The sequence below is a fragment of the Vicugna pacos genome, chromosome 9 (genome assembly GCF_048564905.1).
Source record: "Vicugna pacos chromosome 9, VicPac4, whole genome shotgun sequence".
Taxonomy (NCBI): domain Eukaryota; kingdom Metazoa; phylum Chordata; class Mammalia; order Artiodactyla; family Camelidae; genus Vicugna; species Vicugna pacos.
The window spans coordinates 13,598,650-13,625,865 of record NC_132995.1 but is presented as its reverse complement, the minus strand read 5'-3'; the positions used below and the strand labels follow the sequence as shown (position 1 = coordinate 13,625,865).

Genomic DNA, 27,216 nt, shown 5'->3' with positions numbered 1-27,216 from the left:
GGGGGAGGGGCTTGGAGCGCGCCCCGCGCAGGGGCTTCTGGGAGGTGTGGTCCCGCCGTCCGGTCTCGGCGCCTTCTAGCGCCCGGGCATCGGCTGCTGGGCCTTCTGGGTCCGCCGCGCGGTTGGGCCTCGTTGGTTCCGTGAAACAGCGGCTCGTGAAGGCCCCGTGGCGGCCAGCATGCCCAAGACTCCCAGGCCTGTGGAGGTGAGTCCTCCAGTTTTACTGGCCGAAGGCGGCGGAAGTAGCCAGGGGTCCCCGGATCGTGCGAAAGGGGAACGGGGATCGTGCGAAAGGGGAACGGGGAAAACCGAAGGTCTGGGGGATCGCGGAAAACCGAAGGTCTGGGGGATCGCGAGGTCTAAGGGGCGACGCAGGGGACATCTTGGTTTTATTGAAGTGAGGGTGGATGGCTGCGACTGTGTGTCTCCAGGCATCCTTGGGTTGGGGGGTTGGAGACAGGGCTCTTTGGATTTAGGGGACAGCCCACTTTGGTTTGGGAGGCACCTGGGCATTGCAGCCCCAGGTTGCTGGGGAGAAGGCAATGAGGCAGGGTCCAGGTTTAGTGGGAGCTTCCCGGGCTGTATGTTCTTAGGTGTTTGTAGGGGCGGCTAGATCTGTGCATTCTCAGGTTGGGGAGATGTGGGGAGAAGTTAGGAAGTGGGTGCCCCTGGGTTTGGGATGTAGTGGGGGTTTTGAGTCTTGGTCTTTAGGGTGACAGTGTGTTTTGGCTTTCCTGGATTTGGAGGTGTGACTTGGACTTTGAGGTGAGAGAACAGAGTCTTGTATCTCCACTTTTGTTGTAGATGCTCCGGTGAGACCACCTTCACCTCTGACTCAGAGGGCTTGTTCTATAAGTGAGCCAAGGGGTGTGTTATCAGAGCGGTAGGCAGACGGCCCTTGACACCAGGGTGGGCTGTTCCCCCAGCCAGGCCTGCTGTGAATTGCCGAAGGACTGCCGCCACTTTGCATCTGAGAAACCCCAGAGCTCAAAGGGTCAGCAGCTTCTCTAAGCTCCCAGGTGCTGTGGAGTTAAATGACCTTCTCCTGGGAACTTGCCTCTGGGGTAGCAAAGCCAGGAGTGTCACTCCTATAATCACCTCCTTATCTGCAAAAGAGAATTCTCCATACTCTTGGCCAGTAAAGGCTGTAGGGGAGTTGTTTTTCCTTTGTCGTCTCAGTGGAAGTTAGTCCCAGGTGTTAAAGGTGGCGCTGTCCCAGTTGTGAATTTGGTATCACAGGTAACAGCTGTATCTCTACAAAGCCCCTCTGAGTGCAGAGGCTGCAGGATGTGCATGCTCTATGTTTTCCTTGGTCCTGTAGGTCAAGGTTGGCTCCTGACTCTTTTCTTTTCCTTTAGATTTAAGAGTGGATCTGCAGAGATTGTGTATGAGGATTTCTGGCATGTGACCCAGTCCTCACTGCTCCTGGTTCCCTATTCTGCCCTCTTTGGAATCTTCTGGCCCTGAGAGATCTGCGAAAAGAGGAGAAAATGGCCCTTGAGTTCCTGGCAGCAAGACCCCCAGTGAGTGGGATTTAACCTTTTTTACGCAGTAATTTCTGTCCTGTTAGATGACGTGTTTATTCACTGCCTCAAAGCGCCTCAAAGCTCTAAGACAAACATGGAACTTGGGGAACTTGGTGCAGGTTTGGGAAACTCTAGAGGAAAGCCCACTCTCCCTCCTCAGTTTACCCCCATCTTTCCCCCATCACTGTGTGCTCTTGGCACACCTTAACCTTTGCCCCTACTTTCCATTGATTTAGTCCACAAATGGTTTAGCCTTCCTTCCACATGCCCCGATGTGTGTTATGTGCATTGAGAAGTACTGTCTTTCCTCGGGGGCTTGTAGACCTTGTTGAGGGTTTGGGGTTTTTTTGGTTTGTTTTTGTTTGTTTGCTTGTTCTTCCCTTACTGCAGTGGATTTTAAAATGTCAGTGGAAATGGAGAGGATGTAGCTCAGTGGTAGAGTGCATGCTTAGCATGCTCAGGGTCCTGGGTTCAATCCCTAGGACCTCGTTAAAATAACTAAGTAATTAAATCAATATAATTACCTCCTCCCAAAAAACAAAAACAATGAAAAAAAAGTCAGTGGTATTAAATTAACAAGAATTGCAAGAATAATACAACTAATACCTGTGTATCTTTCATTCACATCCATCAATTGCCAGCTTTTTGCCACAGTTACTTTACTTCCACCTCTATGTGTATATTCGTCATTTTCAGAATCATTTGAGAGTAAGTTGCAGACATTATGTCTCTTAGCCCTAATTACTTCAGCATGCATCTCCTAAAAACAAGGACAGTCCCTTAAATAATCATAGTATAATTCAGGAAATTTGACATTGATACAGTACTATTGTCTAATGCCCAGCCTACAAGCAAAATTTGCCGGTTGTCCTAATAAGTTTCTTTAGGGCTTTTCCGCCTCTTTGTTACCTCTCTTTAGTCTCCTTTTTTTAATTAAAAAAATTTTGTTTTTCATCAATTTCATTTCATTGACCTGCAAATTCTTTAGTCTTCTTTAATCTGGGACACTTTCTCAGTGTTTCTTTGTCTTTATTGCTCTTTTGAAGATCAGTACATTTACATATACGTTTTTTAATATTATTATTTTTATTTAAGGGGGAGATTATTAGGTTTATTTTTTTTTAATGGAGTTATTGGGGATTGAACCTAGGACCTTCAATAACATATTGTTTAATCTCTATGCTTTCCTTTTTTTCTCCTTTGTTTCTCTGTTGTTGATTTCCAGTTTCATGGCATTGTGGTCAGTAAAGATGCTTGAGATAATTTCTATCTTCTTAAAATTGTTGAGGTTTCTTTTGTGCCCAAGTACATGATCGATCCTGGAAAATGTTCCATGTGCACTTGAAAAGAAAGTATATCCTATTTTTTGTGGGTGTAATGCTCTGAAAATATCCTCCAAATCTAGTTTTTCTATTGTATTATTTAATTTCTCTGTTGCCTTGTTTATTTTCTGTCTGGAAGATCTGTCTAGTGATGTTAATGCAGTGTTAAAATCTCCAACTATGATTGTATTCCCATCAATATCCCCCTTTATCTCTGTTAGTAATTGTTCTATGTACTTAGGTGCTCCTATATTGGGTGCATTGAACCTAGGACCTTGTGTCTGCTAGGCATGTGCTCTACCACTTGAGCTATATCCTCCCCTTACATATGCATTTTTAAAGAGTACAGGCTAGTTATTTTGTAGAACGTTCCTTGAGTTGAATTTGTCTGTTGGTTTTTCATGATTAAATTCAGGTTATACACTTTTGGCAGGAAGAACACAGAAGTGATGTGTCCTCAGTGTGTCATATCAGATAGCACATAATATTGATTTGTTTCATTATGATACTAACTTTAATCACTTAATTATCTCCACTGTAAAGTTTCCATTTGGGAATTGGAGAGGAAAGGAACAGACCTCTTAAGCTGGCTGTTACTATCGTGTGGAAGGCATGTCAAAGTGGGAGACAGAGAGGGAGTAGAATGTCACATAGAAGACTATCACAGTCATCCATGTAAGAGAATTGTGTCCTGGACCAGGGTGATGGCAGTGAAGATGGAATGAAACAAAAATATTCAAGAGCTGTGTGGAAAGTAAAAATCAATGAGATTAGTTTGTTAATTGAGGGAGATGTCAGCTCTGGATTTCTGAGTTTTGTAACTACATGGATGATGGTGTGATTTTCTGAGATAGGAAGTAGAGGGGGCACCAGATTTTGGCAGGTGTGTGTGAAAATGAGGACTCAGTGTGTCAGAATCCCAGAAAGAAACATAACATACTCATAAGGAATGAGCAAGGAAACTTTCCTGAAGGGACTATTTATAAGGGTTTCAGAGACCATTGTGGGATGGTTTCAACATCCCTGGATTAGCAGCATAATGGAGACTTTACCACCACAGGCTGGAATGGTTAGGAAAAAGAGCGGTTCCTGGAACCTGGTTTCTTCTTTGACCCTTTGGTTCTTTAGGAATATGTTGTTTAACTTACACATATTTGTGAGTTTTCTAAATGTTTTCCCATTATTGATTTCTAATTTCATTCCATTGTGTTCAAAGAACATAAACTTTGCATTTTTTCTATAATTTTAAATTAATGAAGATGTGTTTTATGGCCTAGCATATGTTCTATCCTGGAGAATGTTCCATGTACTTGAAAGTTCCAATATACTTGAAAAGACTATATATTCTGTTGCTGGCTAGAGTGTTCAGTATGTGTTTGCTAGGTCTAGTTGGTTTATAGTTTTCTTCAGGTCTTCTGTGTCCTTGTTGATCTGCTTAGTTGTTTGATCTGTTGTTGAAGATGAGGTATCAAAGTCTCCAATTATTGGGTTTCAAAGTCTCCAACTTTCATTATTAAATTATCTACTTCTCCCTTTGTTTCTGTCAGTTTTTGTTTCATGGATTGTAGTGCTCTGTTACTCAATGCATCTGTCTTTATAAACATTATACCTTACTGGTGGGTTGACCCTCTTATCATTGTAAAATGTCCCACTTTATCTCCAGTAGCAGATTTTGTTTGAAGTATATTTTGTCTGATGCTAGTATAGCCACCCCGGCTTGCTGTGATTACTGTTCGTGTGCTGTGAATATCTTTTTCCATCTTTTAACTTACAAACACTTTGTATGTTTGAATCTGCAGTGTGTCTCCTGCAGATAGGGACTAGCTGACCCATAATTGTTTTTTTAAATCTAGTCTGACGACTTTTACCCTTAGATTGAATTTTTAAAAACATGCACATTTAATGTTGATGTAGTTGCACTCACGTGTGTCATTTTACTTACATTTTCTATATGTCTCACGTCTTAGTTCTTCTATTCCTCTTTTAGTTTTCTCTGCATTAAGTGGGTATTTTCTAAGGTAGCATTTTAGTTTCTTTAATAATTTTTTCATTATTTGAGTTCAATTTTTGCTTGCTTTGAGGCTTCCCAAATACATCTTATTTAAATCAGCATTCAATTTATACTAGCTTAATTCTAGTGATACATAGAAACCTTACTACTTAATAGCTCTATTTGCTTTCTTCCTTTTTTTGTCTCGTTATTGTTATGCATGTTACATCTATTAATGTGACAAGCTCATCTGTAATAATTTACCCTCTGTAACAGTTTACTTTACCGTCTGTAATAATTCCCTAACTCCAATATAGCTTCGCTCTTACTTTCTTTGTGCCATTATTGGCATGAAGTGTATACACGTTATATTTCTAAGTTACAGGCCCAGCGATTCATTATATGCACGCTATTTAGTATGACTGCATTTTAAGTCAGTTAAGAGAGGAAAGGAGAAAAATATGCTGTTAAAAATAATAATTTATATGTTTATTTATTTAATTGAAGTATAGTTGATGTATAATGTCATGTGTTACAGGTGTACAGTATAGTGATTCAGTTTTTAATGGTTCTATTCCATTCATAGTTATTATAAAATATTGGCTGTATTTGCTGTGTTGTACAATATATTCTTTTCTCTTTTTTTTTGTAGGGAGGCAGTAATTAGGTTTATTTATTTATTTATTTTTAACAGAGGTACTGGGGATTGAATCCAGGACCTCGTGCATGCTAAGCATGCACTCTACCACTGAGCTGTACCCTCCCTGCCTTGTAGTTTATTTTATACATAGTAGTTTGTCCCTCTTAATTCCCTGCCTCTAAATTGCCCCTCCCCCTTACCTCTCCCCACTGGTAACCAGTAGTTTGTTCTCTATATCTGTGAGTCTGTTTCTGTTTTGTTATATTCACAGACTGTACAACACCAAGAGCAAAAGAACTTGACATAAACTATGGACTTTGGGTGACTATAATGTGTCAATGTAGGTTCATCAGTTGTATGAAATGTACCATTACGGTGGAGGATGTTGATAATGAGGGAGCTGATGCAATGTGAGGAAGGTTGTGGGGGCAGGGGTTATATGCGAAACCTCTGTACTTTCCCCTCAGTTTTGCTGTGAATCTGAAACTGCTCTAGAAAATGGGTAGGTGTTTTTGGTTTGTTTGTTTGTTTAAGTGTAGCAGGGATTGTCTCCAGGGAGGAGAGGGAAACTTGTCACTATATGTACTTTTACACATGTAGACACATAGTATGTGTAATACTTTTTCAAAAATAAAAAATTAAAATTCTTAGAAAAAAAAGGCTATTTGAACAAAAAGGAATTTAGGAAAATGATAGTTTAGACAGCAAATTTACAAAAATGAAGAGTCTTTTTATATTAGCCATAACTGAATTAGGAAATTAATGGAGGAGAACAGTTTCTATTCACAAAAGCAACAAAAATATCCAACACATTGCCTTGAACCTAAGAAAAAACATGCAAGACTTTTAAAAAGAATATAACAAAACTCCCTAAGAGACAAGAACATTACCCATTGTTCTCAGATTTTAAGAGATGATTTAAAGTTCCAGGTGTCTTTGGAACAATATAAAATGGTTTTAAGCTAAGAATCATTATGGAAAAATCGATGTTCCAGAACTGACTGGAAAAATTCATGTGCATAACACATGTAAATTTTTATCAGTGCCAAGAATATACTGTTTGTAAAGTACATGAGCATTTAGTAAGCGCTTACGTTCATCACTCTCCATGTGTTGTGGATTTTAGATCTAGATAGCTTTTTTAAAATTTTTATTTTATTTATTTATTTTTAATGGAGGGACAGGGGATTGAACCCAGGACCTTGTGCGTGCTAGGCACGCGCTCTACCACTGAGCTATACCCTCCCCAACCAGGTAGTTTTTTGTACTGAGTTAGAAGTGCAAAAGAACAGTATAAAAGATAGTAATAGTAGTAAAATCTCGTTTATAAATCAAGAAGTGGTGGACTGTGTCAGGGCCCTTTGGCATTTTTCAGAGTACTTACTTTTTAAAGGCTTTCATTACAAATGTTAATGAACACAAGGCAGTTAGATAATTTTTGTAAGTCTAGAAAAGATAGAAGAAACTCATAATTCTACCAGTTTTCAATGAAAAAATAGAAAGTAGAAAGTGAAAGGGCCCCCATTTCTCCAAAAGTAACCATTGTAAACAACTTGTTTCTTTCCAGAAATTTTTTTTGCATTTGTTCCTAAACCCACACATAGATGTACATACGGTTTTTGAAGTGAAAATGTTAATAATCTGCAACTTGCATTTTTTTGTTTAAACATTGTAACATGGATTTCTTTCTGAGGTTATCTTCTCTTTAAATTTATAATGTTATCTTCTCTTTAAAGAAAATTTTAAAACTGCATGTTATTGCATAACTTTGCTAACTACAGTTTTTAAGAATCACTGTAACTTTTAAAATTTTGCAAAAATTTTTAAGTGAGATGTAAATTGTGTACAATAAATTGCATAAATCTTAAGGTACCTTGATGAATTTAAACATACACATATACACAACATTGAAATCACCACCAAATAATTATGCAGAATATTCTGTCACCTTACAGAGTTCCCTTTGTGCCCATTCCCAGTCAGTTTCCACCATAAGCAACCACTGTTTCTGATTAATTTTGCCTATTCTAGACTTGTGTAACTACAGTTTGTACTCCCTTCACTCAGCGTAATATCTCTGAGATTCATCCAACTGTCACCTTAACGTTTAGTTTTTCACTTCTTATTCCATAGTTTGTTTTAAAACAAAATAGCATAATATTTCACTTGTTAAAAATAGTGGAATATAATTGGATATAAAGTTGAACATGAAATTATTCTGTGTCCAATTTCCCATCCAATGCTTTGAGAATCATTTACACTTATGTAAAATAGTCATACTTTAAGAACACTTACAGAAGTGAATCTTAACAGAGTTTGGCTGCCTTTGTAAAGTTATACTAAAGTTGTCTGTCTTTGTCAATATATACAGAACTGCCTTATTCTTTAGCAGATATTTGGTATTGTGTGGTCCAGTGTGAATACACTTTCAGTGTCACAAATGTGACTACAATAAACATCTCTGCACTCATATCTTCATGCTCTTGTACAAGTCTTACATGTAGACTCGAAACTATGGGACCAAAGGTGTTCTGTACATTAAAAAAACATTTTTTTAGTGATCTGAATTTTTTGTATTGAGGATTGACATATTATAAATTGCACATATTTACAGTGTTCAATTTGATATATTTTGACATTTTTATACATTCATGAAACCATCATCTCAGTCAAGATAATGAATGTATCTTATCACCCCCAAAAGTTTCCTTGTTCACTTTTGTAACCCCTGCCTCCTAACCCTCCCTGCCCCTTCAGTTTGATGGATACCATCAAATTGCTCCCCCTAGAAGACTGTACCTACTTATGTTCTAACAGCACATGAGACTGATCATTTTCCCATGGCCTCACAGGTGATAAGGTTTTCAGATTTTAAAACACTTACTGGTCTAATAGCAAAAAAGAGGAATTCAAGAATTTCACTGGTTTGCCTTTTGAGAATTGCGGATTTATATCCCAAAGTGGGAGAATTCCAGGAAAGCTTCACAGAAGAGGCAGCATTTGCTGCCCTGGGGCTTGATCAACCTGTGAAGCTACAGTCCTGAGAAAGTCAGAGCTGGGGCCCCCTAGGAAGTGGGGTCATGTCTTGTACACAGTGGGTGCTTAGTAAATGGTTATCACCTTCACTGTGCTTTAGTTTAGTTAGCTGTGCTCTCACTTAAATAGAGAAGCCCAGGACCCAGCCTGAAGTCTGGGCTGCTGGGACATCTCTCCTGCTACAGGAACAAAGCAGCTGCCTGAGCATGAAGGCCGCGGGACGTCCCCCACGAGTTCCACCTTTGGCAGAGACAACACCTCCTGAAACTCCCTCTGGATGTTCCAGGTGGAGTTTGGACAGGCTGCAGAGAGTTTCCCCCAGCAGAGCCACTGGGGCTCAGGGGATTGCCTTCCTAACAGGGAGGGCAAGATGTGGGAACATGTAGAAGCTGGAGCCACCTCAGAGTCTAAGGGGAACGGTGAGAGTTAAATTGTTACCGGGCACTTAGTAGGTATTCAGTAAATTTTTGGAAAGAGGGAGGGAAAATGTGTCTGGGTGGAAGGACCACCTGTAAAAGTAGAAAGAAAAAGCTTTGTCGGGGAGGGCATGGCCGGTAATGGTAAACAAGGACCCGTGTTACCAGCTGAATACAACGTGCCCCCTTCTCCCTTCCTGGTAACTTAGATGCTCAGTGAGTCAGGTTCACTTTTCACTGCTTCTTTCTTCTTCCCCAGCACTGCCTTCTGAGGGCTCTGCCCTTCTTCAGGAAGAGGAGGAAATGCCCAAATTACAGGTAAGTTAGAATCCACCTTCTCTCCCTGGAAATATCACCGACACACCTCCTGTTGATACTGGGGAAAGAGAGCAAAATAACGCATATATTGTGCTGGCCCTGGGCTAGACATATACTACTCCAGTTTCTCAAAAAATAGCTGTCTGAGCCCTTCTGGTAGGAGTGTAAAATGCTATAATATACTTTGGACAACAGTTTCAGAGTTTCTTGTAAAATTAAGCACACACTTATCATTGACCCAGAAATCCCAATATTATTATTTACCCAGAAGAACTGAAAATAAATGTCCACCCAAAAACCTGTATGTCTGTTCATTAGCAGCTGTGTTCATAATAGCCTCACACTAAAAACAACCCAAATGTCCATCAGGTGATAAATGGACAATAAAAAGTGTGTTAATCCGTATAATTAAGAACTACTCAGTAAAAAAAAAGGAACAAATTACTGATACTTATAATAGCATGAATAAATCCCAGAAGCATTATGCTGAGAGAGATAACCAGACACAAAAGTGCTATGTGTGTCCACTTATATGAAATGCTAGAACAGGCTAAATTTACTTATAGTGACAGCAGATCAGTGGTTGTTGAGAGGAGGGACTGGGGGCCGGGATCCGCTGGGAGCAGATAGCACAAAGGAACTTTCTGGAGTGATGGAAATGATCTAGATCATGATTGGTATGAGTTACACAGGGATATTCTTTTGTCAAAACTCATCAACTGGTACACTAGAGAGCTTGTTTGGAGGTTCTAGCAGGGGAGCGCAGCTACTCGTATACCCTTGACCAAGAAGAACGGTCCTCCTCCTCAGGGATGGTTGTTCTCTTTGACCAAGCTCGCAGCTTCGGGAAGGATGCACATGGAGCCGTGAGGGAGGAAGGGGACATCCACCCAGCCAGCCAGATCAGCCGAATCAACCCTGGCGATCAGTGGGGTGACAGATGTCACAGCCAGATTGCCCTCATATCCCATCAACCGGTACACTTAAGATTCATGTAATTCACTGTATATTTAACCTCAGTTAGAAAAAAAATTGTAAACAGAAACAACATTAAAAAAAAACAACTCAACTCGATATTGAGGACATACCTATTTTAAGAGAAGAGGAAAGAGGATCAGAGAAGGTAATTTTTTTTTTTACCCAGAATCATCTGTTTGACCTCTTCAACTTTGCAGAAAGCACCATGGAGGCTGGCTTGACATTCTCTTGCCCTCCGTGTGTTCCCATCATCCCCACGTTGTGAGTTACCAGTTCTTTGTAAGCTCTCTTATCCTCATTCTTTATTTGACAGGCTTAATATTTGTGCTGAAAATCGGCCAGAGACCAGGCTGCTGGGGTTTGACACCTATCTGTTGTCTGATCCTTGCTCCCTCCCAGATTCCCCCTCAGAGCTGTTCTGTGCCTTCCCCTCTCTTTTCATGCTTCGAGCAACCCCCTTTCCAGGAGGGAACCCCCTCTGCCCCACAGTGGTAGCCACTATTCTGACTTCTAGTATTGTAGGTTAATTTCACCTGGTTTTGAACTTCTCAAGTAGAATCAAGAGTACACACAGTAAATACTCTTTTGTGCCTGGCTTTTTTCAACATTATATTTCAATATTATGACCTATCTTGTTGCATATATTTGTAACTTGTTCATTTTCATTTCTGTGTATCAGTAGTTTCTAAAACTTTTTGGTTTCAGGACGCTTTTACACATTTAAAAACAGCTTTTGTGTTGTGGCTTATCCGTATTACTATATTAGAAGTTCAAATGAACAAAAATTTAAAATGTCTATAAATCCATTCAAAAATTAATCCATTACACGTTAATGTCAAATTTTCTGAAAAATACTTAATTTTTAAAACAAAAAAAATTTAAAGAGAAGAATGGAGAAGTTTCACATTTTTGCTGATCTCTTTAATGTCTGACTTAATAAAAGATAGCTGGAATGTCATCTGTTTCCACATTTTCTCTGTTGCAGGGTCATATGTCATATAAACATCTAAAAAGTTCCTCTGTATAGTTGTAATAGAATGAGAGTAAATAAATCCAACAATATCTTAGAATTACTGTGAAACTAATTATTTACTTTACAGACCCCCCCCTTCCCGCCCGACAGGGTCTTAGGGAACCTCAGGGGTCCCTGAACCACACTTTGAGAACTGCTACTGAATATTGGTCCTTCATGTGACGGTTCACATGTCCTTTCTACTATGGGTGCGTGAGTGGGGATTTTGGGTCCGTAATAAACGTTGTTAATACATAATCCTGTGAAGGAGGTTTCCTAGATAGCATTCCTCATTAACCAAAGAGTCCAGGTTCTTGATTTATGTCTTGCTCCTTCCTGCGCAACTGTCCACTCACTTTTCTTGCCAACTGGAATTCTCCACCTGCCTTCCCTCTTTGCACATTTTAACCATCTCACAGGGCTAGGACCTGGCTTTCTCCATGGTACCTGCCCTCATGGCCCCAGTCCACCCTGGACTCTTCCTTTTCTAGACCCTTCCCTGAGGAAATCTCAAGTTTATTCTAATTCATAGACTTGTGTGTGAACAGTACCGCTGGAACTGTGTAGCTTTTGGTGTACTTTGGTTGAAGTTTGAGTCTTCTCACCAAAGAAACTTTTAAGGACTGAAGAGTTTTTTAAAATGTGCCTCACTTATCTTTTCCATCTTCTGTGTGATATAATACAACCAGATGCATGGATGCATGCCTAAGTTAGGACCCTCAGGACACTGGAACCTGCCAGAACCCCTTGCAGATGTCAGAATTTACTGGTACTTGCCAGCTGCATTACTCTGTGGGAATGGGTATGTCTGAGGGTGACTGTGTTTGTTGTTTTAGGAGCTGGTGACATTCAAGGATGTGACTGTGGACTTTACCCAGGAAGAGTGGGAGCATCTGGACCCCTCTCAGAGGCACCTGTACAGTGAAGTGATGTTAGAGAACTATGAGAATCTCATCTCCGTGGGTGAGAACAGCATCTTCCTGAGCCCACCTGCTCTCTCAGTGGTACTGTGGTGTGGAGTAAATCCTAAGGGGATTTGTATTTGGAGGTCCACACATTCCATATCCCTTATGGTAGTAGGTATCAGATTTGAGAGTGCATAAAAATACCTGAGATGATGATTAGAAATGCCAGTTCCTGTCCAAATTAAAGGAGACTAAAGAGATAAGACAACTAAATGTGGCATGTTAGCCTAGATAAAAAATATTGAAGAAAAGAGCACTAAAGGGGACATATTTGCAACAATTGGCATCGTTTGCAAATTAACTGTGGACTAGATAGTAATACTGTGTCCATGTTAAGTTTCCTGATTTTGATGACTGTACTGCGGTTACAGAAAAGAATGTCCCTGTTCTTAGGAAATGTACACTGAAGAATTCAGTCAGAGACCCACAGGCCTGTAACTTCCTCTCAGATGGTTTAGAAAAGAATTGTGTGTGTGTGTGTGTGTGTATGGAGAGAGAGAGCGAACATAAAGTAAATGGACCAAATATTAACAACTGGTGAGTATGGATTAGGGTTCCTTGGGCCTTCTGTGTATTATTACTCTTGCCATTTTTCTCTAAAATAAAAGATTATCCAGAAAAACCTATATCCCTAGGTTCCATCACAAGGGCTACTGAGTCAGTGGATTTGGGATGGAGTCTGCATTTTTGACAAGTCTCTTCAAACCACACTTTGGGCAGTGCTCCTCCAGTGGACGCAGAATCATTACGGCCTGTTCAGCCCATGAGAGTTAGTACGGGTGTATATGACCAGCGGGCCTCTTCACCAAAGTCCCCAGAAACTCCTAGAACTTTTGCTTTTAGGAAAAATATTTCTTTGTTCATTTGTCTCTGTGTGTGTGTGTGTGTGTGTATGTAAGTAAATGTGAATCGTGATATTCATGCGTAATGGTTTTATTCATCTTTCTCAGTCTTCCGAGGACCTTCATGAATACCAAGGGATACGATTTGCCTGGAGGGAGGGTCCTTGTCCACATCACAGTGCCCTAATCCACGTCTTTCCCCTCAAGCAGGACATCTGCTGTCCAAACCAGAAATGATTTCCCATTTTGAACAAGATGATGTGTGGTTGGAGTTAAAAATACCAAGAAGCTCCTATTCAGGTGAGAACCAGTCAGCCAGGAGTAAATGGCATTGATAACCCTATGAATCCAGGAGGGCATGGGTAGCAATTTTAAAAATACATATTATTTTACTTTTTATGCTGACAATGGAAAATGTTTAACTATTTATTTGACTGGGGTTAAATATCTTTTTTAATAAAAGCATTAAATTCCCAGGCTCCTCAAATGCACTTGAAATCAGCCTTACCATCTTATTGGTTCTTCGATAAAGCTTTTGACAAATAGTCACTCCATATTTGTATGAAAGTCATGTTTTTAATTTTTTGATAATTTATGCTTTGACAGCCATAACCCACTTGTAGCTCACAGAATTTGACTTGGTGTTTTTAGTAACATGTAGTTTCCTTGATGAAGGAAAAGGTCCCCAGTATCTTCCCCTTCCCCTTTCTTTTTTTTTTCTTCACTTTTCTTTGTTTTGGAGGGTTTTTTTTTAATTTTCTTTTTTATTTGTTTGTTTTTATTCTTTCTCATTTCTTCCCTTTCCCCTTGAAGCAAAAATGAAAAACAGTGTCAGGAGGACAGAGACCAGCAGCCCAACACTCTCCAGTCAGTGAAGTTTCTTTACCTTATCAGTACTGCCTGAGTGTGGCCAGAAGCACCGTGCAGTGTCAGGCAAAACCCCTGCTCACTTGCATCATCTAATTTTCTTTGTCCCAGGAGTCAGGGATGAGAATGATGGGATTCTCTCTTGGCGAGTATCTCCAGAAGAAAAACCCTGTAGCTGTCCCCAGAGTGGCCAAGACTTCAGCCGGCCCAGAAAGCTTGTAATTCACCAGCAAATGCAGAAGGGAAAGAAGCTCTCGCCATGTGACGGGTGTGGAGGAGCCTTCAGTGAAAGGACAACAGACCTTAACCTTCCTGTGCCCCTCCCATGGGAAAAGCTCCACCACTGTGTGGAGTGGTCCAGAGTCTTCAACTCAGGATCTGCTCTGAGAAGGCACAAGAAGGACCACATGGGAAAGAAAGCTCACACGTGTGAGGAATGTGGGAAGGACTTCAGCCGCAGCTCTAACCTCTCCATCCACCGGCAGGTACACACGGGTGAGAAGCCCTACAGCTGTGGTGTGTGCGGGAGGGACTTCAGCTGCAGCTCCAACCTCTCTATCCACCAGCGCATCCACACAGGGGAGAAACCCTTCAGGTGCCGTGACTGTGGCAAAGACTTCAGCCGCAGGGCAGCCCTGCAGATCCACCAGAGGGTCCACACGGGAGAGCGACCCTACTTGTGTGCTGTTTGTGGGAGGAACTTCAGACATTGCTCGGCCCTCAAGAGGCACCAGAGGGTGCACACAGGGGAGAAGCCCTGTCTCTGTGCTGTGTGGGAAGGGCTTCAGTCAGAGAGTCCACCTGCAGACGCACCAGAAAATGCACTGTAGGGAGATGCGTCCAGGATTGCGCTCCGCGCATGCAGGTGCCTTCCAGAGCTGAGGGGAATGCCAGGGCGTGGGAGCAGAGGTGCATGGCATGGATCAGGCTTAATGGTCCATGGTGCTTTTTAGTGTGTACCCAGAAAGGAACAGAGATTACGTGTGCCAGTTGATAAATTTTCACATAGTGAACACTCCTGTGTCCAGCACTTGGCTGGAGAAATGGAACATTCCCAGCCCTCCCAGAAGACCCCTACTAGTTGCCTCTTTCCATTCACGACCCCACAGAGGGAATCACCGTCCTGACTTGTAAAACCACAGATTAGTTTTGCAAGTTCTAGAATATCATATAAGTGGAATTACATAGTATATAATCTTTCGTGTAGGAAGATTTATTCACTTAACATCTGCAAGAATCATTCATGTCGTTGCACGTATTTAGAAGTTTAATTTTATTATGTAGTAGTGTTCCACTGTATGAATGAACCACAGTTTGTCCATTCATCTGTTGATGCACATTTACATTTGGGTTATTTCCAGGTTTTGGTTGTTGTAAATAAAGTTGCTGTGAATATTTGGTACACATCTTTGTGTACCAAATATTCTTTAGTTTCTCTTGGGTATATACTTAGGAGTAGAGTTGATGAGTATACCAAAACTTTTAAAAACAGCTTATTAAAATCCAAAAATACATGATTAATTTTCACTACATATCAATATATATTATGTCATCAATAGTAATACTTTGTACATTGGATTTTTACTTATACTTGGAAATTTTCAAACAAACGTAGACATGGAACAGTATATCAAACACTCATATCCCCATCACCTAGCTTCAATAATAAATTCATGATAAATTCTGTTTTCCCTGTTCCGCCTTCCCTCACACACAATTCTGAAGGAAGTTAAAGCAAATCATAGACTAGGATATTGTGCCATCTGTAAATACTTTAGTGTAGATCTTAAAAAAAAAGATATTAAAAATTTTCTTTCATAGAATCACTCTTTTGCTTTAAAATTTTTTATATTGAAGTGAAATTTAGATAACATAAAATTCACTGTTTTAAACATTTCAGAATGTACAATTTAGTAGTTTTTAGTACATTCACAACATTTTGCAACCATCACCACTGTCTAATTCCGGAGGGTTTTCATCAGGCCAAAAAGATCCTCCATTACTATTTATCACTCTTCATTCTCTCCTTCCCCCAGCCTCTGGCAACCACCAATATACTTTCTGTCTGTATAGATTTACCTATTCTGGACATTTTGTATTTATGGAATCAGACAATATACAGCCTTTTATATCTGGCTTCTTTGACTTAGCATAATGTTTTCAAGGTTCATCTTTGTTCACATATCAGTACTTCATTGCTTTTTTATGGCTGAACAGCATTTCATTGTATGGATATACAGCATTTCAGAATCAATTCTTTAGCTGATGGACATTTGGGTTTTACTTTGTGGCTTTTTTGAATAATACTACTATGAACATTCACGTACAAGTTTTTCATTGAGCATATGCTTTTTAATTCTCTCGGGTATTTATGGATAGGAGTTGGGAGAGTGGGTCATATGGTAATTCTGTTTAACTGCTTGAGGAACTGCCAGTTGTTTTCCATAGTAGTTGTACCATTTTGCTTTTGCCACCAGCAGTGTATGAGAGTTCCAGTTTCTCTACATCCTCACCAACACTTGTCATTTCCCATTTGTCTGCTTTGCTTTTAATCATAGCCGTGCTAGTGACTGTGAAGTGGTGTCTTATTGTGGTTTTGATTTATTACATTTTCCTAATTACTGATGATTTGAATTTCTTTTTATGCATTTATTGGCCATTTGTATATTTTCTTCAGAGAAATGTCTATTTAAGTCACCTGGGACTGTCCTGACATTTCTTCTCCTTTTCTTGAAGGATAGTTTTACAGGATATAGAATCTTGGTTATGATCTTATAATCCTTTTTATTTCTGTAAGGTCAGTAGTAATGTCCCCACTTTCATTCATAATATTAGTAACTTGAGTCTTCTTTTTTCCTTAGTCTATTTAAAGGTTTATCAATTTTGTTGATCTTTTCAAGGAACTAACATTTGGTTCTGTTGATTCTCTATTATTTTTCTTTTCTCTATTTTGTTTGTATCCTTTCTAATATTTATCATTGCCTTCCTTCTGCTTACTTTATGTTTATTTGGTATTTTTTCTAGTTCCTTAAGGTGGAAGTTTAGGTTATTGATTTGAGATCTTTTTAGGGTAGCATTTTACAGCTATAGATTTCCCTCTGAGTACTGCATTAGCTACAGCCCATACCTTTTGTTGTGTTTTGTTGTTGTTGTTGTTAATTGAAGTATAGTCAGTTTACAATGTTGTGTTAATTTCTGGTATACAGTATAGTGATTCATTTATACATATATATAAATATATATACTCCTTTTCATGTTCTTTTTCATTATAGGCCATTACAAGGTATTATAGTTCCCTGTGCTATACAGTAGGACCTTGTTGTTTATCTATTCTGTGTATAGTAGTATCTGCTGTTGTGTTTTCATTTTCATTCATCTCAAAGTATTTTCTAAATTCTATCATGATTTTTTTCTTTGATCCCCTGGTAGTTTGAGAGAGTGGATTTAATTGCCATTTAGATATGAATTTTCAAATTTCCTTCTGCTATTAATTTTTAATTTCATTCCATTTTGGTCAAAGAAAATACTTCGTATGGTTTCAGAGTTTATATATTTATTGAGACTAGTTTTGTGGCCTAATATATGGTCCACCCTGATGAATATTCCATATATACTTGACAAGAGGGTTTATTCTAATGTTGTTGGGTGGAGTGTTTTATATATGTCTGTTTGGTCTAGTTGTAGTTGTTTTTTGATTCATATAGAATCAAGATGAGTTATAGACCAAAATTATACTAATACTGTTGTTTATATTTACCTGTGTAGTCACCTTTATTGGTATTCTTTATCTCTTCATGTGGATTTGAGTTGTCTAGTGCCATTTTCATTTCAGCCTGAAGGGCTTTCTTTAGCACTTTCTAAAGGGCATGTCAATACTGATGAATTTTCTCAATTTTAATTCATCTGGGACTATCATGACAATTTCTCTTCCTTTTTTTGATTTTTTTTTTTTTATATTTTACCAAATATAGAAATCTTGGTTGACAGTTTTGGTTTTTCTTTTTCAGCACTTTGAATTGTCATCCCACTCTTTCTGGCCTTCATGGTTTCTAATGAGAAATCAGCTGTTAATCTTGTTAATATTCTTTGTACATTTTGCCACTTTAAATATTTGATCTTTGGCTTTTGGCAGTATGATTATAATGTTTCTGTGTGTGACTCTCTTTCAGTTTATCCTACTTGGGAGTTTCTTGAGATTCCTAGATGTGTAGATCATTATTTTCAAATATTCTTTCTTCCCCTCCCCTTATCCAGTTTGGAATTATCATTTTGAGGATGTTTGAATGCTTGAAAGTGCCCCACAGACCTCAGGCTCTATTCATTTTTCTTTTTTTGTCTTTTTGCTCCTCAGACTAGATAATTTCATTTGACTTATCTTCAAGTTTGCCAGTTGTTTTTTTCTGCCTGTTCAACTCTACTGTTGACTCTTCTAGTGAATTTTTCATTTCAATTATTTTATTTTTCTGCTCTAAATTCTCAGTTTGGCTCCTTTATATAAATTTTTTTTCTTTATTGATATTTTCTTTTTGGTGAGACATTGTTCTCATGGTTTCCTTTAGCTCTTTGAACATATATATAAGTAATTCATTTCAGGTCTTTGTGTGTTAGATCTAATGTCTGAGCTTCCTCAGGGACAGTTTCTGTTTCTTTTCCCTGTGTATGAACTATACTATTTTTTGCATGCTTTGTAATTTTTTGTTGAAAACCAGATATCTTGAATATAATAATGTGGCAAGTCTGAAAATCACGTTTGCCCCTTTCCCCAGGTTTATTTTTGGTTCTTGTTACAGTTGATATGACTAGTTTGTTTAGTTTGTTATAGAATCAAGTATATTGTTTTTCATTTTCAAATATCTGTTCCATTGTCTTGTGTTGAGCTAGCGATTTGACCAAGATTTTTTTTGCCTGGAACCAAAAATAATCCCCCAGTCTTTGCTGATGTACTTTATCTCTGTTTGGCAACCTTCAGCACTTAGTTAGGCAAGTTGCAACTGTGTCTTGGCCTTCACTTCCTCCTTGTACAGAGCCTGAAGATCAGCCAGAAGTGAAAGTTTAGGACTTTATTTATTAAAAACTCATAAAGGTATCAATAAAAGGCTATTTATTGAAATACTAGTTTTGGTGATAAAAAAGTACTTTGACATCTTAAATTATATATAATTTATATGATACATATATATGTGGGATATATATAGGGATATGTGTGTGTGCATGTGTATATATATATAATCATATTATCCTGTCATTATATCCTATCATATAATGGAGGATACTTTAACTCTTACAAGAAATGAGTTTGCTCTTTATCTACTGTCCTGATGTGATTCATGGTAAATTGTTATATGAAAAAGTAAAATGGTTTATAATAAAATAATGAAAACAAGAAACCTGATATATACTTTTGTATGTTTGCAAATACTGACATGAATCCTGGAGAACATTGTGGAAAGATGTTCATTATCTTGTTAACATTGGAACTGGGTCAGTGGGTGGGATTGGAGGGGGAATACTGATTTCTCTGTATAGAATTAAATAGATGAAGGAAGAGAACTGATTTTAAAATGCCTGAAGGGATTGGAAAAAAGAAGGAAAAACAAAAAGAATCCAAAATATATCATAGTGACAATGCTTGTGGACTTAGAAGCCAGACCTTGTGGGTACAAAACCTTGCTTTCCACTTGCTTTGTTATGTTGATAAAGCCTTCTAGTGCCTATTCTGGTTTTAATTTCCACATGAAAAATATGAATTATTGTACTTACATCTTTTTTCAGGGTGAAATGGTAAACTCCATTGTTACAATCAGTGTAAAATACTGCACATAGGCCTGGCACATAATTGTTCAAATCATTTTTACTATTATTTTTATTTAAAACAATTTTTTATTGAAGTACAGTCAATTACAATTTGTCAGTCTCTGGTGTACAGCACAGTGTCCTAGTCATGCATACACATACATATGTTCATTTTCATATTTTTCCATTAAAAGTTATTACAAGATATTGAACATTGTTCCCTGTGCTATACAAAATAAACTTTTAAAAACATAATTTTATATATAGTGGCTAACATTTGTAAATCGCAAACTCCCCAACTCCCCTCCCACCCCCTTTCCCTGGTAACTGTAAGATTGTTTACTAAGTCTGTGAGTCTGTTTCTGTTTTGTACATGAGTTCATAGTGTCTGTTTTTTTTTTTGAATTACATTTATGAGTGATATATCATATGGTATTTTTATTTCTCTTTCTGGCTTACTTCACTTAGAATGATCTCTAGGTCCATCCATGGTGCTGCTGCAAATGGCATTATTTTATTCTTTTTTACGGCAGAGTAGTATTCCACTGTATAAATATACTACAGCTTCTTTATCCAGTTGTCTGTCAGTGGACATTTAGGTTGCTTCCATGTCTTGGCTATTGTATATAATGCTGCTATAAACATTGGGATGCATGTATCTTTTTGCATTAGAGTTCCCTCCTGATATACACCCAGAAGTGGGATTGCAGTTACTTAATAACAACAAAAAAAATCCAATCCAAAAATGGGCAGAAGATTTTAACAAGCATTTCTCCAATGAAGACATACAATTGGCCAATACACTTGAAAAAATGCCCAATATCACTAATTATCAGAGAAATGCAAATCAAAACTACAATGAGGTATCACCTCACACAAGTCAGAATGGCCATCGTTCAAAAGTCTATGAAGGATTAATGCTGGAAAGGGTGTGGAGAAAAGGGAACCCTCCTACACTGCTGGTGGGAATGTAGTTTGGTGCAGCCATTATGGAAAACAGTATGGAGAGTCCTCAAAAAACCAACAATAGACTTACCGTATGATCCTACTATGACTACTATTGTTGACTCAGTAGAAGGATGTGTTGAGTAGTTGGATGGAAAGACAAAGACTCTTAAGATAGGAAAATAAATTCAAAGAAATTTTCAGCTATGTGCTGTGCAACCTGCCCCTGGGTTTGGTTTTGCAAAGGGGCCCTTCACTGAAAGCATCTGTTTGATTTCTTGCATTAATGTTTCCCCTGTCCACTTCATTTTATTATGATTTATTAGCCCATTAATAATGAGACCTGCTATGGGCAAAGTCGGGTCTCGTAGCACCCAGACAAGGCTGGGGAGTCTCCAGCACCGGGTGCAAATCTTGGAGAAAGCAGCCAACAACGTGAGGGTTGACTGTGAAGTCCGGGTGGGCTGCCCACTGCAGGAATCCTGGGGCTGAGACCGGCAAGAAACCTTTTGGTAAAGTTTGTAGGGGTGTCCGCCCCAGACTTTTCTCATTGCCCAACGGGAGGCGGAAACTTCCCCTCCCTTGCACATCCATTGGCTAATAGCTCAGTCTGTATTTGGAGATGCGGGCATTCTTTCCTTCCGCCTCCCCGTTGCCTGGAAACGGAGTCCAGTCTATTAACATTTGATTGTTTCCCGTTGGCCATGGTTTCCAGAAGCTCGCCCGCATTCGGAGCCACCGGCAAGCGCGGGGCCAGCAGACGTAGCCCTGGCAGGCCGTGCTGAACCTGGTTCCGAAGCCGTGGGTTGTCCTGGCAAGGCCGCGGGACTGGGGACGCTGGGGGACTGCGCGGCGGGAAGTCCTCCGGGTTGGTTGCGCGCTTGGGAGGTCGGCTCTCACGGCGGGAACCGGGACTCGGGCTCGGAACCCGAGGGGTAAACTCCGAGCTGCGGCCGGGCCTTTCCTCTTTCCAGCCGTCCTTGGTGGGCCGCCCAGCCCCTTGGGCTGATTCTCAGGGCTTCCCAGCCTCCGACTCGCAGGGTCTCGGGATTAAAGGTAAAAACGGGGATTTTTCAGGCCACTCCAGTAAAACACCCTTTTATTTTTTGGTGAGGTTTGCTTTTTGGGTTTTTTGTTTGTTTGTTTGTTTGAGAACGCCCTCCTGGAGGAGATGGCCGAGGGGTTTAGATTTATTAAATAAGTTCCTGGTTTAGAGTGTGTTAATAGTGTAGCGCCCCAACCTTTTGGGGGGAGGGGGGCGGGGAGGTAATTAGATTTATTTATTTATTTATTCTTAACAGAGGTACTGGGGGTTGAACCCAAGACATAATGCATGCTAAGCAAGCTCTCTACCACTGAGCTATATTCTCCCCCCAACCACGACCTTTTAAAAATCCTATTCTTGCTAGCTGTATTATTTAGTGGAATGTCTTGTGATGAAGGCAGCCAGTTACAGTGACTTTGGGATTTTTCTTGTTAATAAAACAAAATTTTAGTTTTGGTTGTCCTAACAACTTCTCCAGCTTCATAAAATCTTATTTTGAGAAATTGCTGTGAAAGTCACAGCAGCTTACTTTGGAATTTTTTTCTTTTAAAGTAAAATAAGTTCCTGATTTTGAAATCTTGGTATTAGTAATGATTCCCAGTTCCTTTAAATTCTTATTTTTGGGGAGATGAATAGGGAATGGCTTTTGTGAAAGGGAACAGACAGTTAAGGTTTGGGGATTTTGGTTTTGTTTAAAAAATGTACCACTGGTTTTGACTCTTTTAATAATGGTTATAACACCACCTTCACAGCTCCTTTAAAATGTTCCTAGGTAGATCTCATTTTCATAAGATTTATTTCATAGGTTTGGATGAGAGACCTCATGCGAGCTTTAGATCCCTGTCTTCATGAAGACTGGATATTTGGGGTTTTATAAAGCAGCCCTCACACTCTTCATAGGCCTTGTCCTTAATTCTCAACATCCCTCTGCCCCTGACATTGTCCTGAAAATTAAACTAAGTTTTTGTCATTACATGAGAGCTGCAGAAGTATCCAGTACTAGCCACTGTCTCCCCCTGATATATCTCCACATCTTTGTACTGAATCCATTCCTCAAATGGGTGTCCCTTTTCTTGGATGCCTGGAAATCATGATTGGATTTCTCTCTGACCTTCCTACTGAGTTCATCCTTTTCTCTCCTCTCTTTTCTTGTCCAAACTTAAGTTAGTGACCCTCAGCCCCTTTATGACAAGCCTTTTGATGCCTTTGGCTCCATCTGACTCACTCAGGAGTTCTTCCTCCCAGTTCCATGAGCCAGGTTTTAGAGGACCATGAGAAAGTCTTGTCTAAATTTTCATCTTCCTCTAATTGAAATGGAGTATTTCTTTCCAACCTGAATGTAGGCCCCCTGGGTATGGAGCTTTGTGGAGACATCACAGCAGCTTTTATGTCATAATACAGCATCTCCAAGTAGTCTTAGGGTTATCAAAGCTTCCTGATGATGGTTCCCAATGACAGCCTGCCACTCAGTGTTGTTACAAATGTGTTAAAGTGGCTGGGCCAGGGACTGTGCTGCGTAAGATATTACACCCAAGTTTAGTGGCCTAAGCAATTTATTATGCTCATGGATTCTGTAGGGATCAAGAATTGAGACAGGACCCAAGTGTGACCAGCTTGTCTCTGTTCCACAATGTCTGTGGCCTTACCAGGGAAGACTCAACTGCTAGAGGCTAGAACCATCTGAAGGTTCATTCTCTCATGTCTAGTGCCAGGGCTGGATGTTTGGAAGCCTGGGCTCAGCTGGGACTGTCCTTTGAAGTGCCTAGACGTGACTTCTCCATATGGCCTTGGCTCCCTCAGAGCCTGGCAGTCTCAAGGTAGCCAGACTTATCACATAGCACGAGACTCCAAAGGCGAGTGTTGTAGTGATCAGAGTGGAAGCTGCATGGTCTTTTGCGATAGCCTTGTAAGTTACATAGAATCACTTCTGTACTCTGTGGGTTACAAACAACAGATCTACTCAGAGTCAAGGAGACAGATAGAAGGAGTGTCAAGCGATGTGCAACCATTTAAAAAATAACTGCTACAGTGACATGCCTATTAATACATCAAAAAATTTAAATATTGTGATAGCTGCATTTCCATGTAGTTGTTTGAAATCCTACAAATTTCTTTTAATTGAAGTATAGTCGGTTTACAATGTTATGTTAATTTCTAGTTTGAAGTCCTACGAATTTATGTAATGCAATTTATAGCATTATTTGGAAAAGGATTCAAAGGATTCAAGGACTTTCTCAGATGCAGGAAGGATTTAAGACATAGAACGGGCTCAGGCTCCTTCCTCAGATTTGAGGTGCAGTTTCTGCCCTGGTTTTATTGCTCAGGGCAGGATTTCTCATTTGTCTTGGACACTGCAGTGGTTGGTTTGGAAGTTGGTCTGTGACCTTTTTTTGAGTGGGTGGAGTGGTCTGATTTCCTTTTGTTTTTCTCACCTCATTAGAAGTTAGGAGCTTCTTTTCTAGCCCTGTTCCTCTGTCTTGTATGCATTTGAAGGCAAGTTTCCTTGTAAGCCAATCTTTGGACTCATTTTGCTGGTTTTGCCAAATGGCATTTTCATTCTCGTATTATGTTCCTGTTCTTTGACCATTCATCAGCTTAGAAATGTGTTTACTTTCCTGGGTTTTCATTTTCTTATTTTTCTTCTGACATGTCTAGCTCACAGAGCAAATGCCAACCAAGAAGAATAACTTGAGGGATGTGGAGAGATACTTTCTTTGTACTTATCACCAAATGAGGTTGAGTTTTAGTTTTTGAGCTTATGTGTCTCCTCAAAGCGTGGGACATTATGCGGTAAACCAGAGACTGACACATTGTAACTTACTATTCTTCAATAGAAAAATAAAAATTTAAAAATTAAAAAAAACACAAATAAAACACTAGATTTAAGTAAAATGTGTTTTTCTTTAAACATAATCCAGAGGGAAAAGATAAAAGTCCCTTAGAAATCAGGGCAGAAATTCCAAAGTGTCTCTTTCCCTCTTTCCCCATAGTATGGCTGGAATGTGGGTTCCCTTCCTTGTTCCACTCCCACCAAAGACATGAGGCCACAGACTGCAGTGCTAGTGAGAGATGGAGGAACTGTGGGCAAGAGAGTGTGATCACTCATTCAGACACACAGATGCATGTGTCACCTCCTGGTGTCGCCCCACTGGATAAGTGCTTCTCCAGATGCAGCCTATTTTTTTCAGTTGAGACATCCAGTCTGTGTGGTACCTGCTGATCTGGGTGTGACCAGGTGTCATAGTGATAATAGAGACAATGACCCTAACAGGTTAATGGCCCTTCAGCCTGTGTGTAGGTAACTGGGAGACAGTATATGTATTATTAATCTATGTCTGGGTCACCTGTGATGGTTTTTTTATTTTTTACATAAACTGTTGAGAATTTCTTAATAATTTTAATAGAGAAACTACTAGCCACTCTAAAATCTTTCCATTTCTTGGTCTAGAGCTGGGACTGGACCTCTCAGCAGCAAGGAATGCTGAAGGTCAGAGGAAAAAAGCAGTACTTCCTTTTAAACCTCTCATCTGTCTTTCTCTCTCAGTTTCTTCTCTTTCTTATTTTTTTTAATGCACACATTTTTAAGTACTTGGGGACCCTTAGCATGATGGTAATTAAACTAGATTTGTACTTTTTCATTGGAGAATTTAGCCCATTTTTGCTTATCGTAACTAATATGTTCAGTTGTACTTTGATCATATTTCATGCATTCACTCATTCACATTGGACCATGTTTTCTTTGCTTTTATTTTCTCTGATAGTCGATAGCATATAGCCAATATTTAGTTTTAATAAGTAGTTAATTTTATACTTTTTTTTGTGGGGGGAGGTAATTAGGTTTTTTATTTGCTTGCTTTTTTAATGGAGGTACTGGGGATTGAGCCCAGGACCTCGTGCATGCTAGTCATGCAGGCATGCACTCTACCACTGAGCTATAACCTCCCCCACACTTTTCAAAAATATCTTTGATTTCACATTTTCTGTAATTATTAAATACAAAATTAATAAAAGAACTTTAGATTATTTTCTTTGAGCTATCAATTGACTTAGACACTTTTCCCATTTTTTTCATGTGTCTTTCTTGAAGGATCTCCAAAGCTTTGAGACACCAGCTGAGTGTCCTACAATTCAGCTCAATTCTGACACTGTCTACTCAGAGGTAGCATCAGTTTCCACAGGTTAAGGGCTTAGTCCTACAAGACTGCTCCCCACTCCTCCCACTCAGGATACCAGTCAGAAGTCCAGGTTGTCACCTGGGCTTCTGATCAACTGGCTATAGATTGGCGGGTCCAATGACCCCCTCCACGGGTTCATTTAATTTGCTAGAGTGGCTCACAGGATTCAGAAAAACATTTTACTTACTTATCACCAATAAGGGTGTAACTTAGTAACAGCCAGTTGGAAGAGATGCACAGGACAAGGTAGGGAAGAGTGGTGCAGAGGTTTCATGCTCTCTGACTGCACCGTTCTCCCCGAATCTCCACCAACCTGGAAGCTCAACAAACCCTATCCTTTTCAGGTTTTGCAGAGGCTTCATTACATAGGTATGGTTGATTAAATCATTGTCCACTGGCAATTGATTCAACTTTTAGCCCCTGTCCCCTCCGTGGAAGGGAGAAAGGGGAGAAAATTTCCAGAGTCCCATCATCACCTGACCTGCTGTTGTATTATACTTGATTTATTATAATCTATCAGCTGGGGTCTCTGCACTGACTGTACACACATGTCTACACATAGGGATTTGGATTATCTCAGGATCCCACCTCCTAGCCCCATCCCCCATCCCTTCTCTGACACTTTTCAGTTCTTCCATTTCATTTGTGCCCCTTAGAGCCCCATGCCTGACTTTGGTGCCCATTGAGTTCTTTAACAAGCATTCCACATTCATGGATATGAAATCCTTGGCAAGGTGCACCACCAGGACTGGAATGAGTTCCCAGGCAACTGCTCCTTCCTAAATATCTGTCCAGTGGAAGACACCAATATTAACATGCAAACCTTGTTTTTCACTTCTCCAGGCAAAGGGATATTGGAAGAGATTCTAGATTCAAAGAGTAATCTTTGAATATCTGCATCATTGATAGGTCTTGGAGGTGCCTTAAGGGTGGGGCTTTACGTGGGATGGTTATCAGGAAATTGTGGATATTAAGGAAGTCAGGAAGGAAACAATAGGATCACTTACAATTCAACAATTCAGGGTAAGTTCCTAAAGGATTTTCTGGCTGCTTAATACCCAGAAGCCAACCCCTCATCTCTTATAAAAGCTACAGGCCAGTAGGTGCCAGAGAGGTTTATGTAGTGTCAGATCGATCCATGCTTTTCCTTACAGTGGGAATTTTGGGTACAGAATTTAAGGGGGCTCCAAAAACAGTAGTAAAGATAAATATTCTAATGTACTATTTTTTAAAATGCCCCCTTTCCCAATCCATTATGAAGAAAACTGTCAAATTGTGCTTCCTTTTCACTTCTCTCCCCTCTTCCCTCACCACCACCACAACCACTTGGGAAATTTCCTTCAAGC

At 39.7% G+C, this 27,216-nt stretch overlaps 1 protein-coding gene and 1 long non-coding RNA gene across 2 annotated transcripts in view; both read left to right on the top strand.

Annotated features, from left to right (window-relative positions):
* Window positions 1–19,940, top strand: part of LOC102539297 (uncharacterized) — a 38,220-nt gene extending 18,280 nt beyond the window's left edge. Inside the window, 6 exon segments of the mRNA XM_072966409.1 lie at window positions 8,787–8,933; window positions 9,190–9,248; window positions 12,075–12,201; window positions 13,253–13,345; window positions 14,024–14,678; window positions 14,680–19,940. Of these exon segments, the coding sequence (XP_072822510.1) occupies window positions 8,787–8,933; window positions 9,190–9,248; window positions 12,075–12,201; window positions 13,253–13,345; window positions 14,024–14,678; window positions 14,680–14,794 (1,196 nt within the window). The 3' untranslated portion in view covers window positions 14,795–19,940.
* On the top strand, window positions 56–7,070 carry LOC140698390 (uncharacterized). Its single transcript, XR_012076177.1, has 3 exons — window positions 56–205; window positions 1,359–1,523; window positions 5,750–7,070. It is a non-coding gene; the product is annotated as an uncharacterized lncRNA (long non-coding RNA).
* Window positions 19,941–27,216: the final 7,276 nt, after the last annotated feature.